The sequence below is a fragment of the Bos javanicus genome, chromosome 9, assembly GCF_032452875.1.
Source record: "Bos javanicus breed banteng chromosome 9, ARS-OSU_banteng_1.0, whole genome shotgun sequence".
Lineage (NCBI taxonomy): Eukaryota > Metazoa > Chordata > Mammalia > Artiodactyla > Bovidae > Bos > Bos javanicus.
The window spans coordinates 67,776,868-67,791,133 of NC_083876.1; the positions used below are offsets into that span (position 1 = coordinate 67,776,868).

The window sequence follows — 14,266 nt, forward strand, 5'->3', positions numbered from 1 at the left end:
AAAGCAGATGCTTGAAACAATACCTGTGACAATGCTCTGGGTCTGAGCTGTTACGAGAAACCACAGATGGGATTCTAAACAGAGTTGTGACTAGACACACAACCTCAGCCACAAATGACCCAGAGTCTACACCACACTGCTGCCAACTCCAGGATTCTTCTGAAATGGCAGAAGATGAGAGTACCAGATTTCTTTTTCATGTCCAAAACCCCAAAAATGTCACAAGATCATTTTGGAACTTTTAGCAAGTCATGTAAACTCTCTAAAGCTCAAGTTCCTCAACTGTTAATTAAGGGTGTGACCAGCAGATCATCCTGAGTTAACACTGAAATTCAACCTCAGGGAAGAAAATGTTTGTTTCCTCTATAATGATGGCAGATGGAATGAGCAGCTTGCCTTATTTCACAGAACCTCACAGAGCCCTGCTCTCTGCTCATGCTCTCTCATAAATGCAGTTTCCTTTTACTTTTAGAGGTATACTGGACTGATAGAAGAAAAATCACACAGATCTAAGTCCACAATGGACTTGAAGCCTGTGTGATTCAGCAGTTCATAACCAAATGCTCATCAAAGCTGCCCAAGATCCTTTTTAAACAGAGATGCAAAATGAGGTAATTATAGGTGAAATGATGAAAGCTCTATGATTTCCCTAAAAATACTAAAAGGAAAAATGGTGTGGAAGACAAGATGAAACAAGATATAAAAATGTGTTTGATGGTTGGTAATAGGTTTATGGAAGTTCACATACTATTCTATTTTTGTGTACGTTAGAGAAATTCCATAATAAAATTAAATTTATATGCACACAAACACATGTACACCAAATGGGGGAAAATTACCCTGACAGTTTTTAATGTAAGACACATGTGTATGCCCTGTGCTGAGAGATTCTGATTCACAGGGTACAGGAAGTGGCCTAGTCATTATTTTTTGCTATTTACTTAAAAAAAAAAATAATCCTACAGAGGCCCCTACTGCATACTTCTGGCTAAGCACCATTAAGCTGTTCTTACTCTCATTTTATAGAAGAAATTGAGACCCAGAGAGAGAGAAAGTGATTTGCCATTAACATCTCATTAATGGCAAAGCTAGGGCTATATCAAGACATATGACCTCTGGTGTTTGATGCAGCGTGTTTATATATATATGTGCGTGTGCGTGTCTCTGTGTGTGTGTGTATGATATCAATCCTAACTCAAGTTGAAGGTAATCAGAAAATGGTTCTTTTCAAGTGGTTGATAATTACGTTATTTTTCACCAAGTGTTTCCTCCTGTTGTAATTAATAGATAAGTCTCATTAGTACTTGGAAATTCACATTTGTATCAAACAATTACTATGCTGCAGCCATTATAAACATTGCTTGTTAAATAGATTGAGTGTGTCCCTTACATTCTGGTTTAAACTATTAATCCACCTAGTCCAGCATGTCTTAATAACAGGAATACCTTGTTATATACAGTTAGCATTCAGAGGGCGTTAAAAAAAAATATTAGCTTGATGAATTCTCATTGGGGAAAAGTCACAACTAACCTTTCAAATGCAAAATCCAGAGGATCTCTTATCCAACTTTACTCAACCTCTCTGTAGCATTTGGTACTAGGACCAAACTCCATTACCCTACTCTTCTCCCCAGGGCAGCTACAACACAATCTTCAACTTTCTGTTCCTTCCTATTACTTCCTGGCCTCTTCTACCAGTTCCTTTTCCATGGCCCACTATTTAAATATTTGCATTTTTGCTTTTTATTTTTTTCTTTTTCATTTCTTACCCCATGTACCCACTTGTGTAAAAAGAATCACTCTATGGCTTCAAGTACAGTCTCTGTGTTGGTCCCAAATGCATGCCTCCAGCTCTGTCCACCCCCCTGAGCTTCAGGTCCATGTAGACAACTTTTACATAGGCATGTCAACCCCAAATGCCAAAAACAGACTACCCCGAAGTCTCTTCCTTTTGTTGGATGTTTTATCTTGATGACAAAGTCTCCCAAGGTAAAATCAGCAAGTCATTCTAGATTCCTTCTTCTTCTACATTCCTCACATCCAATCAGTTTTACCATCTCACTGATAAGGGTCTTACAGGCTCACAGTCAACACTCTTTTCATTCCCAAAGCTGGGGCTTAGCTCAGCCCAAGCCTGTTTTTAAAGCTATATATTAAACATATGTAATAATGGCAGTAAAACATGTTCATTTTATTACTACACCTAAGCCCAGGATTTGGGATACATACATATATACATACATACATACATATATATATATATCCTTCTCAGAATTTTTCTGTGCTCTGTGGGTGAGACAGGCTAACAGTAAAGAGACCTGGATTTAAAGTCCTATAGACTTGGTTTCAAATTCCAGCTCCACAACTTCCTATCTAGATAACCTTAAGTAAATTATTTACGATTGCTAAGCCTCACTTTCCTGATCTGTAAAAAAAAAAAACAAAAAAAAAAACGAGACTATTTTAAGAGTAAACTCCAACTAAACAGCAGCAGCAAACTGCAAGGAATACTAAACAAAATGTGGGTAACATGTTTAGCAGCATACCTGACCTCTGATAAGCATTCAAAATAAGGATAATTATTATCCCTTACAAATATAGCAATAAACAACTCACTGATTTGTAATTTCTTCCTTCAACATATTACAAATATCTTCCAATGTCATATACACACTTTTCCACTTTCATGGTATTTCATTAAATAGATACGTCATAACATATTTAACTGACCACCTGTCTCCTTTTGGATTATTTCTAATTTTGACCCATACAAAGAAAACGGCAATGAACTTAAGCATAATTATTTGCATGATTTTGAGGATTTTGACACATGCTCTCCAGAGAGATTTGACCAATTTATTTATATACACTCCAATTAACAATGAACTTAGCTGACATCTCCTACCTAACCTTTTCTCACAATATCCTTCACCTGCCAAGCATAACAACTGCTCTAAAATGCAAATACAATCATGTTACCTCCTGGGGGGGTAGTCACAACTTTCAGCAGTTCCCCACCATATACACAATAGAAGCCTGGCTCCCCCTGGAGCCCCATTTCCGCCTTCTTTCTGTCCCTGCCCTCCATGCACCTTACTGGCCAGGATGACTTAATTTTCCCTCCAAACACCTTCAGTCATCCTCACTTAGATATCCAACACGCACCTTCTACTCAACAGACCCTAAATTGAAATTGTGATCTTCCCTAAGTGTCAATCCCATTCTTCAATTTCTTAGGCCAAAAACTTCTGAATCATTCTGGACTTGCTTCTTTTTTTTTTTTTTTTTTTACAACTCATCATTTCAGCATCAAGAGATCCCAATGGCAGGACTCCCTGGCAGTCAGTGGTTAGGACTCTGTGCTTCTACGGCAAGGCACATAGGTTTGATCTTTGGTTAAGGAACTAAGGTCCTGCATGATGTGTGGTGTGGCCAAAAAAAGAAAAAAAAAATTAAATAAAAATCCCAATGGTCTAACTTCAAAAAATATCCAGAATTTTACCACCCCTCAATCTCCTGGTCTGTCACTCAGATTATGACATGAACCTCTTAGAAGGTCTCCCTATTCTATCTTCACTCTCCTAGAGTCTGTTTTCAAAACAACAGACCAAGGGATCATTTTAAAATTTAGATTTTCAAGCCTTTCTTCAAAAGCCTGAAATGATCGTGCTTCACCCAGGGCAAACCCAGATTCCTAACAATGGCCTACAAGGCCCTGAATAATCTGGTCCCACTGTCCCACTGACTTCATTACACACATTGTCCTCCTTGCTGGCTCCACTCCAATCACAATCACTTCTTGCCAGTCCCCAAGTGCCTTAAGGCTTTCGTGCAATCTATTCCCTCCACCTGGAAAGTGCTGCCTAAAATACAGACCCAGCTTAGTTCCCTGCCCTCCTGCACATCATCCCCAGACCACCCAACTTAACACTGCAAGACACTCCCCTCTCCCGATTCCTCTTTTTCTGCCCTACTATTTTTATTATTATTTTAGGTGCATTTAACCACATACTCGGAGAAGGCAATGGCACCCCACTCCAGTACTCTTGCCTGGAAAATCCCATGGACGGAGGAGTCTGGTAGGCTGCAGTCCATGGGGTCTCGAAGAGTCAGACACGACTGAGCGACTTCGCTTTCACTTTTCACTTTCATGCGTTGGAGAAGGAAATGGCAACCCACTCCAGTATTTTTGCCTGGAGAATCCCAGGGACGGGGGAGCCTGGTGGGCTGCCGTCTATGGAGTCACACAGAGTCGGACACAACTGAAGTGACTTAGCAGCAGCAGCAACCACATACTAACATACTATATAATGTATTAATTTTATTTTAATTTTAAAATTTAAGCTGTATAAGAGCAGCAAGCTTTATCTGTTTTGTTCATAGAATGTATTTTAAGTGCCTAGAACAGTGTCTGGCACATAACAGGCACACATCCAAGAACTGTTTAACAAATTAAACATCTAAGGCAGTTTCATTCAAATGATTTGGGTGGAGAGTCAAGAAACACAAACCAACATGAAAAATCTGGAGTGGGCAAGGGGGGATAGTTTATGGAAACATAGATGGCCTGTGTTCCTGGTGTCTCAGATGGTAAAGAATCTGCCTGCAATGCATAAGACCCAGGTTAGGTCCCTGGGTTGGGAAGATCCCCTGGAGAAGAGAATGGCTACTCACTCCAGTATTCTTGCCCGGAGAATTCCATGGACAGAGGAGCCTGGCAGGCTCCAGTCCATGGGGTTTTAAAGAGTCGAACATGACTGAGTGACCAACACACACATGTTCCACCCAAGTGAATAGCTGCTACTCAGATCCAGGCAATTGCTACTCTGCCGGAAACAGATTCCCCCTAGGGCAAGGAAATGTGAGGGTACTCCCACTTCCAATATGTCCAGTTAAGATGGATGTCCAGACTTTAAGGTTAAAATGTTTTAAAATGCTGGCAACTGATGGGACTTAGGTAGAAAACTAATTGGTGACTCACCACATAACCACAGTATTTGACATTATCTTGTACTTTGTTGTTCTGTAATTGTTGCCCAATATTTTTTCTCCTTAATAAAATGATAGTAGCTTGAAAAAAAAAATTCTGGCAATTGATGAAATTGTTTCAACCAAAACGAAAAGCTAAATGACCTCCACTGTGGGCCACAATCACCCATGGATGACCACTCTGCCTCTCTGATGTCCACTTCCTGCTTGTGGCCCAGAGTCCTCTGGTCAGGCTCCATCACACAGTTCTAGCATCTCTGAGCTCCACCCTCCTGCATCCTTGCTTTCTGTGGGAGAGCACCAGCCCCATCTCCCCATGAAGACCTAACAGGGAGTGGGGACTTGGCACCAAGGAGGCATTTACTAGTATTTTGTCAGAAGAATTGCTGAATCTCAAAAGAGAAAATCAAAATCAAAACTCAAAGATTAAGTGACAGCTAATGCATGATTTAACTGAGAGTTAAATCCAGGCTTAATCCCATGCCTTAAACTGACAATATAGCTTTTAACTAGTACAGACACAATTCCCAGACCAGCTCTTATCTATTTAACCCAAAGGTGTTCCCTGGTGGCTCAGCCAGAAAAGAATCCGCCTACAATGCAGGAGACCCAGGTTCGATCCCTGGGTTGGGAAGATCTCCTGGAGAAGGAACGGTTACCCACTTCAGTATTCTTGCCTGGAGAATTCCATGGACAGAGGAGCCTGGCAGGCTATAATCCATGGGATCTCAAAGAGTTGGACATGACTGAGTGACTAACACTTTCACACTTCACACTAAAAGAAATCCAATGCTATTTTTCTATAAATGACCAAATCATTTAAATATTTCATCTCCAAAAAATTAACATTTTAATTTCTGTCTAAAAGACTTATTAAAAAGGTACAGCACAACAGTTTTCTTAAACTGTTCCTCAGAGTATGACATTGTAACTGTCTCATTAAATATTAGTAAAACAAGAGTATAAAGTCACCTAAATTAATGTGAATAAGCAAGACCACAAAAAAAAAAAATTCACATACTCATGATGTCCTTAGAAGTAACAAAGCATTCTAAGTTAAATAAGAATGATATCTTAAAAATCCTTTCTAACCTGTATCATTTCTCAAAAAATACCACACTATGTACAACTCCCATTTATTAAATTTTACATTTTTAAGATACTACAAATTTACCCAAAAAAGTTTAATGTCAATAAAATGCTATTTTTTAAGAATGAGAGCTATAAATCAATAAAGGAGAAAAAACATTTTTTTGTGTGATTACTGGATCCCTAAGTAGGCCAAAGCAGGAAAATCAGACAAAGGCTGGTAAGTGCATTTCCATATTATTCCACAAGATGTCAGCATGTAACTGAGGAACCTCAATGGTGGGGCTGGTGGTGGAAGGGTGTCTTCACCATAAATAGAACAATAGAAACCCTTGCTTTTCATGTTCTTAAGTTAGAGCTTTCATAACTCACTTCTAAATGCGTTTTCATGTGCATTTCATTATTTTAGCCCGGTTCTTAAGATATTCTTACAGAAGTTTATGATTACTAATATTTAGATACCCCTTTTAAAAATATTTTAATTTTCTGTGTTCCAACGTAACTCTTTCCAAATTCTTATGACCCCATTAAGACCCTTTGAAGACTCACTGAAGTCCAGGGAGGATTTTAGGCACAACACTAATACTTACCTATTTGTTTTTCAGGGTTAGTTATTTTTCCCCATTTTACAGATAAGAAAAGTGAAGAAAAGATCAGTGGTTCACACAAGAGACTCTTTAGCCACTAAACATTACAACTGGTGGACAACTGCTACTCCATGTCATCTGTGTGTGTACACGTGGGTGAGTGAGGGTGGGTGTGTGATGAGACATTCCTTTCTTGTTATTTTCCTTTGTTCTTTATCAACAAACTCACAGGCTGAGCGACCAAGACCTGTGCAACTATCCCTACTTATTATTAATACTAATGAGCATAGTTACCCTTATTAACACCTTTAACGTATAAACAGTACCAGAGCTTAGCAAGTGTGTAGAAAGTCATACTATAAAACATTTTAAACTCTTTGATGTATACATGATATTAAAAACAGTACTGCAATCTGCATAAATACATATATCTTCAAATTGTTTCTTACATCATTTGCACTCTTATCTTGCTTTTCATATTTTTCTCGATCATAAGCCATTTTCTTCAGCAATTTCTTCATGGCTTTTTTATCTTTTCTTTGATTTTCAGTGTTTTGCTTCCTCACTTGGTTGACCATAAACTTGGGAATCTATGAAGAAATGAAATCAAGTTTGGGGAGGAAAAAGAAGTAGCAACATTTTCAACTATTGAAATAATTATCTTTATTTCTTATATTTGGAGAGAAGTAAAAGTTTTATCTATTTGATAAGACTATGCAATTCATTAAATCTGTGGGGAAAAAATGGATCATATTACTCACCACGCGTTCAGAGGCTTCAGGTGAAACAAGTTACCACCCACTGTGTAAGGTTCAAAGAGAGGCTCGGTGAAGTTCAAGGACATAGTGGCCATTTCCTATGCCAAGACTGGAGACTGCCTGAGGTAACTGACCTCAACAGTTGGCCCCTTTGTGTGGGGGCTTCCCTGCTGGCTCAGATGGTAAAGAATCTACCTGCAGTGCAGGAGACCGGGGTTTGGCCCCTGGGTTGGGGAGACCCATGGAGAAGGGAATGCCTGAGGTAACTGGCATTAGGGGTCACCACCTCAATGGCTGGCCCCTTTAGGGTTTCCCTATCTATAACCTTGGCTCTTTAACCTATAGACCTCTTCTAAAAGCTAACCAGCTAGCCTCTCCTGTCAGAAGAGAAAGAAAAACTCCCCAAGAGCTGATGGATGCCTAACAATAATCCAGGAAAAAATAATCCTCAGAAATTCCATTAGCAAAAATAGTATATTTTAGAAGTTACCAAATTGAAACAATAAAATCATGTTGGCATTTTAAGAAATGAGATTTAAAACATTAGTTTTTTTTAACTGCATTTGAAATCACCTATATTGGTTACTTTTTTGCAGAGACTATAACAATATAAAAATAATAAAGACTTCAAGATCTAGATATTATCACATTAACAGAGCTTGAAAATATATACTTACTGTCCACAGGAGTTTTTGATACCTAATCAGTAAGTGCATGATATTAGCTATCCCGGCTGCCATTACAAATTCTCGCTGTTCACCAGACTTCAAACCCAATGTGTGATACATGAAGAGATTTGGGGCCATGACCATTGCGACATTCATGACTGTCATCTTATTTTTCTCTTTATTGTCTACGACTCTTTGGAGAAATTCAAGCAGGGCCTGAAACACAAATGGCTCTTTGAGATCTGTGTCATACATGAAGATAAGAGATTAAAGCACTGTAGCACATGAGATTTTTATTTACTTAAAAGAAAATAACTAAGTTGAACATAACCACAGTCAGCTGGCCACATCCAGCGGGCCCTGTCCTCAAAGCTGCTCCATTGGTTAACACACCCTGAGGTGGAGCTGTGTGTCTGCTAAGGACTATGGCCCTGGGGAGTGATGCAAGAGACACACATGTGAGCTGCCAGTGGAGAGAGGAATGGAGAAGCATCAGACTGCATGCCTACCAAGCCATGGAGCACTGAAAAATAGTTAAAATATCAAACAGATATTCACTTTGCAGGAAGTGCTGTACTTTAGGAATTAAAATTTTAAAAAAAGAAAAGAAAAACCTTAAAAGGATTCATTCAATCTCAGTTGCATTTGTTTTAAGGGATTCAGTAGCTGGCTGACATGAAATCTACTCTGATGGGGAGGAAGGGGAATAGCTAGAGACAAAAAGAAGAGAATTAAAAAAAAAAAAAAAATGAAAAGAAGCTTTTCACCAGACCAAGCTAGTTTATGCTCAGTTTGATGCCACCCACTTCCCATCTCTATCGCCAATACTTAAGTCTCCTCCAAGCCCCTCCTACACAACAACCACAGTCAGCTTAGACCACCCTTCTCCAGGACAGAAAGCTTCCAGTTCTTCTGCACATCAGTTTTGGTCTAAACCATTAACAACAATAACTGCACAGATAGTCAATGATATCTATGAGCAAGGCATTGTTTTAAGAACTTCGTAGACATCATTTCACTTAATCCTGATTGGAAATCGAAGCTGTAACGACTTCCATCATACAGATGAGAAAACAGAATCTAAGAGAATGGATGTAATTTACGCGATGTCATAGAGTGAGCAAATGGGGGCGAAGTAACTTAATTACCTATCTATTGGCTTTGTTTCTGAACTCTTAACTATTAAAAGAAGCATGTTTTCATATTTAGCCTAAAATTCCTACGTAAAAAAGGCCAAATAAACTATGCCAAAATGGAAAAACAACAACAACAAAAAACTGTTCTTCTCTCACAAAATTTTTAGGGAAAAAAAATTCCTATAAGCTCTAAAAGCTTGATCTTGAATCCAGTTTAGCTGTTATATAGACCCTCAAAGTTTGAAACAAACTAAAGTCATAGCCTTACTATCTAACAATGAGATTCATGTATCTAATTTTTGATCCAGTGCTCAGAAAGTTAAACTGTAATCCAAGAATAAGCTTATGTAGAAACAATACCGTCTCAAATGAGGACAAAAGATTAATTGGTACGGTTTGGAAAAAATATTTAATTTTGTTCCAGAGACCAGAATAATTATTCAGGGAACAGTGTCTTACTTTACAAGCATAAATTACAGAGTTTAGGTAATAAACCACTTAAAGGTAGTGTGCATAATGCCATAAAGTTAATCAAAATACTACTATCAGGATATTAGAATGTTATGTGTATAGACATAAAATTAATAAAATGTTAGCCTAGGCTTTGCTGAAAGAACGTCATCTTCGGATGTATTGTCACTATATCTGATCTATAAGAGCTCCCTTTTCTTAAAAGTATCTATCACCAGGACTTCCCTGAGTCCAGTGTTTAAGACTCCACACTTTCAATGCAGGGGGTATAGGTTCGATCCCTAGTCAGAGAACTAAGATCCCACATGTGGCAGAGTACGGCCGAAAAAAAAAAGTACCTATCACCAGTCTGGTGTTATATAAATGTCACTGGGCCCACTCTCTGAAAACTCAGTTTGAGTCTCAGTATAGTTAGTTACTAATCAGCTCTGTGTGATCTTAGGGTAAACCTTTTGACATCCCGTTCCTTAAAGTCTTCTTATTCATAAAATGGGAATACTAATTTCCTAGCCTGCCAAGATTAAGCAACAAAATATATACAATGAATTTGCTGAAACTACAAAAAAGATAAATGCTTGTCAATAATAACATTAACATGGATTCCCCACTGTTAACATTAGTCTTTGTTATTCCTCCAAATCAAAGGTAGGTTTGATCACTAGTCCAAATGCACATAATCCAAGGTTAAAAAAAAAATCCTGGTCAACAAGTTCCCTAAAGACATCTGTTGTCTTAGATTTAAACTAGGATATAGGGTTTAATATGGTCCCTCCAAACCCTTAGATGTGCTGTACAAATTGGCTATACAAGTCATGTATATGATCCTGTCCCTCCAAATGGCAATAGAAAGAGTGGCAAAATTGGAAAAATTGAGGAAGTTTGCATTAAGCTTCCTGAAGTCATCTTGTGATGAAGTTTCCCTTCTCTTTTAGAGAACTACATTTAAATGGTTTATTCTTTTGTATGCATGCTATACTTGTTTCAGCATTTCTGGTATTAGACATGTTGTTGAAACCTTTATCAGATCTGGCTAATTAAACTACTAAAGCTTAAGTAAATTAGTAAAACTGTTTGGCAATTTCCAATTTTTTACCCCAAGAAAGTATTTCCCACTTACTTATACAATTGTACTCCAGTAACTTTATGTCCTAAAAGTAAAACTAAAATTGAAAAAAAACAAAAACAAAAACAGAAACATTCTTAAACAGATTTTGTCTTAAAAGAATGTGCCTGGGGTTTAAAGGCAAAATCCAAGAATGAGTTCTGGGCCAACCTTGCCCAATAGTAACCATATTGGAATAAGTGTTTCCTCCACTGCTAGTTGAACTCTTTTGAAAGTAGGCATATTTTAAGTACCTCATGTGTCTTTCTATTTCCATTTTATACTGGCCGTTCACACGGCCATCACACAGATAGGCACCTTTATGTGAATCAGAAAAAAGATGGACTAAATTCCTCTTTCTGGGTAGTTGATGAACTATGACAAGGGCATGGCTGACAAGCAGAGCACAGACTGAAAATCAGTCCCCACCTCTTCCTGGACCCGACGTCCCCATTTTAGCCACAGTCTACCCACCCATACACAGCAGCCTTGGTCACATGATGCTTGAATACAACCCTTCCTGGAGCTGGCCTCTGTCTCCAAAACCAAACAAAACCTATTCTCAGCTACTCACAAAGTTAATCAGTGAAGCGAAAGATTATTTTCTGACTTAGTAAAGGGAACAACTCATTGGAAGTTCTCTTGCGGCGATGTAACGTTTTATTCCAGCAATCCTCATCAACTGCTTCAGGCAGAAAAGTTGAGTATTGACATTTATTCCAAGGGCAGGGAATTTGCTCACCTGGTTTCAGTTCAAGGAGTCTTAATGAGGTACAGAAAAACATTTCCAAGGTTTACCAACTGGTGGTTTTGTTTTCTCGACAGGAAATTTTTTGACGTGATTCTTTTTCATTTTAAATATAAGGAACTATAGGGGGTAAATGGGCAAGGGCTGCACCCTTACTTGTATAAAAAAAACTTTTATTTGTATTAAAAAACTGTTACTTTTTAAGGTAACAGTACAACATAAGGTAGATGTGCTTTCTAAATTATATTAAAAAATTTTTTTCTAAGAGTTTATAATTAAACCTTTTTTAACTACTCTAAAATTTTTTGCCATTAAGGAAAACTAATCAATGTGGAACAATCCACTGATTATTATGAAAGCCTCTGATGATACATAATAAATGGTATTTAATCATATGACTATCAGACCAAATCACTGTGAAATGATGATATAGATCAGAAACTCAGGGTAAGCCCTTAGAGAAATGACTAGAACTTGAGTTGGTGTATCTTTTGACTAATCAAATATTTCAAGTTCATCATTATGACTTATTTCAAACTCTACTGCTTGGAACTACAAACATATGTAACATCTTTAGGCAGCAATGGGCTATATTTGGTGAACTTTAGGAGTTCCTTTTTAAACATTCAATTTTTACCTTACTAGTACATGCTCACTAAATAAAACTGGAAAATACAGGAATAATAGAAAAAAAAAATACATTCATGTTTTTATTAACAAATGAACCTCAATCACCTGTAGAAGAAATGTTACAGTTGAAAAAAAGACCAAAAAAATTTTAAAAACCTAATGATACTATTAACATGACTAACCTGGGTAATAAATTAATAAAGAGTTAACGACTTTCATCATCTCTCCTTAAAAATAGGTCTTCACTTTATAGACAACTACTAACATTTCCACAATAACATTATTTTGTTTTGCCACAAATAATGAAAAATGACTCGTAGTTCTGAGGGATATTTAGCGTAAATGAAACCAGCTGACCTTGAGTGTGTCTCTGTTTGCATCAGGCAGGAGGATGACAAGAAGGTTCAAAGCCTGTAGTTGTTGCTTTCTGGTTGGAAGATCTGCAGACAGATTAAATACATCTGAATGCTTGCCTTTACCAAATACTTCTCTTTACTTTCTTTGTCTGTTTTGCAAGAAAAAAGTTATTTGGCATAAACATCACTGTGAAATGTGAGACACAATGAGTGAGCAGTAAGCCTTGTTGAGAGTGTGTGTGGGGGAGATCAGGAGAAGCAGCTGTTAAAGTAGAGCTTTCTCTTTCTCGGAATGCTCACTTCCAACTGTGAGCGTATGACGGCAGCCTTATGTTTGCAGACACACAACAGTGCTTTGGAAATAATTTTAACTTCTGCATGATAATTATTCCCCAATTAAAAAGCAGAGGAGATTGGACCTTTTATAATACAGTGTCAGAGTGCACCTGTAACGGTGAAGCTTCTTTTCATGGTGAGTGAACAAATTATGTGATGTCCATAGTTAAAAGCCTATCAATTCCAACAGGAATATGTAAAACAAAGCCTGGAACACAAAAAGTGCTCGATAAATATTTGTGGAAAGAATAAGAAAACCAATCAGCAATGACAGAGTTGAAGAGGTACATTATTATTATTGATATTTCCTATTTTCAGTACCCCCACCCCAATAAGTAATACTCGTGGATATCTGGAATCATTCTTGCTTTTACTTCTCGGGGATAAATTTGGTCCTTCAATCCATATCTAAGGACTATATATGCAAAATAGCACAACTTAACCATTAAAAAAATATTTTAAATGACAATTTCAATACTTCCCTAAAAATTCTGAATAAATGATATGATGATATCATTTATGATATCCCTATCCTTAAATGAGATAAGCCATGGGAAACATCTCAATATGACATGCTTTAAGAATAGCTTGGAACATAATGGAATAATATTCAGTCATAAAAAAAAATCTGGCCATTCTCAACAACATGGATGAACCTTGAGTGCATTATGCTAAGTGAAATAAGATGGAGAAAGACAAATATCTTATGATCTCACTTATATATAGAATCTAAAACAAAAACAGCTCACATATATACAGAGAACAGGTTAGTGGAACAATGTGAACCACCATAGGTATCGGGGTCAGGAGGGGAAATGGCTAAAGGCAGACAAAAAGTACAAACTTCCAATTACAAAATAAGTCAGTCTCAGGGAAATAATGCAAGCATGGCAGCTACGGCTTTCCAGGTGGCTCAGTGGTAAAAGCATTCACCGGCCGATGCAGGGGCCGCAGGAGACACGGGTTTGTTCCCTGGGTCAGAAAGAGCCCCTGGAGGAGGGCATGGCAATCCACTCCTTGTTGCCTGGAGAATCCCTTGGACAGAGGAGTCTGGTGGACCACAGTCCATAGCGTAGCAAAGAGTAAGACACAACGGAGTGACTATGCATCAGACTATGCGTGGCAACTATAGTTACTACTACTCTATTACATACTTTAAAGTTACTAAGAGTAGATCTTTAAAGTTCTCATTACAAGAAAACATTTTTCTATAATTATGAATGGTTACAGATGTTAAGTAGACATTATGATGATCACTTTGCAATGCATGCAAATAACAAATATTGTACATGTGAAACTACTATAATATTATATGCCAATATACTTCAATTAAAAAAAAGAACAGCCTGGAAAAGTTCTGGTTGACACTGCAGTCAGTGCAGCATAATCATTAACA

The 14,266-nt window shown here is 37.7% G+C and overlaps 1 protein-coding gene across 2 annotated transcripts in view; it reads right to left on the minus strand.

The window, feature by feature from the left end:
* ARHGAP18 (Rho GTPase activating protein 18) overlaps nucleotides 1-14,266 on the minus strand; it is a 132,487-nt gene that overhangs the window by 11,934 nt on the left and 106,287 nt on the right. For both annotated transcript variants that reach the window (XM_061427937.1, XM_061427936.1), the window contains exons 10-12: nucleotides 12,536-12,618; nucleotides 8,101-8,307; nucleotides 7,115-7,255 (exon numbers count right to left, since the gene is read on the minus strand). In XM_061427937.1, coding sequence (XP_061283921.1) covers nucleotides 7,115-7,255; nucleotides 8,101-8,307; nucleotides 12,536-12,618 — 431 coding nt within the window. The remainder of the gene's footprint in view (nucleotides 1-7,114; nucleotides 7,256-8,100; nucleotides 8,308-12,535; nucleotides 12,619-14,266) is intronic.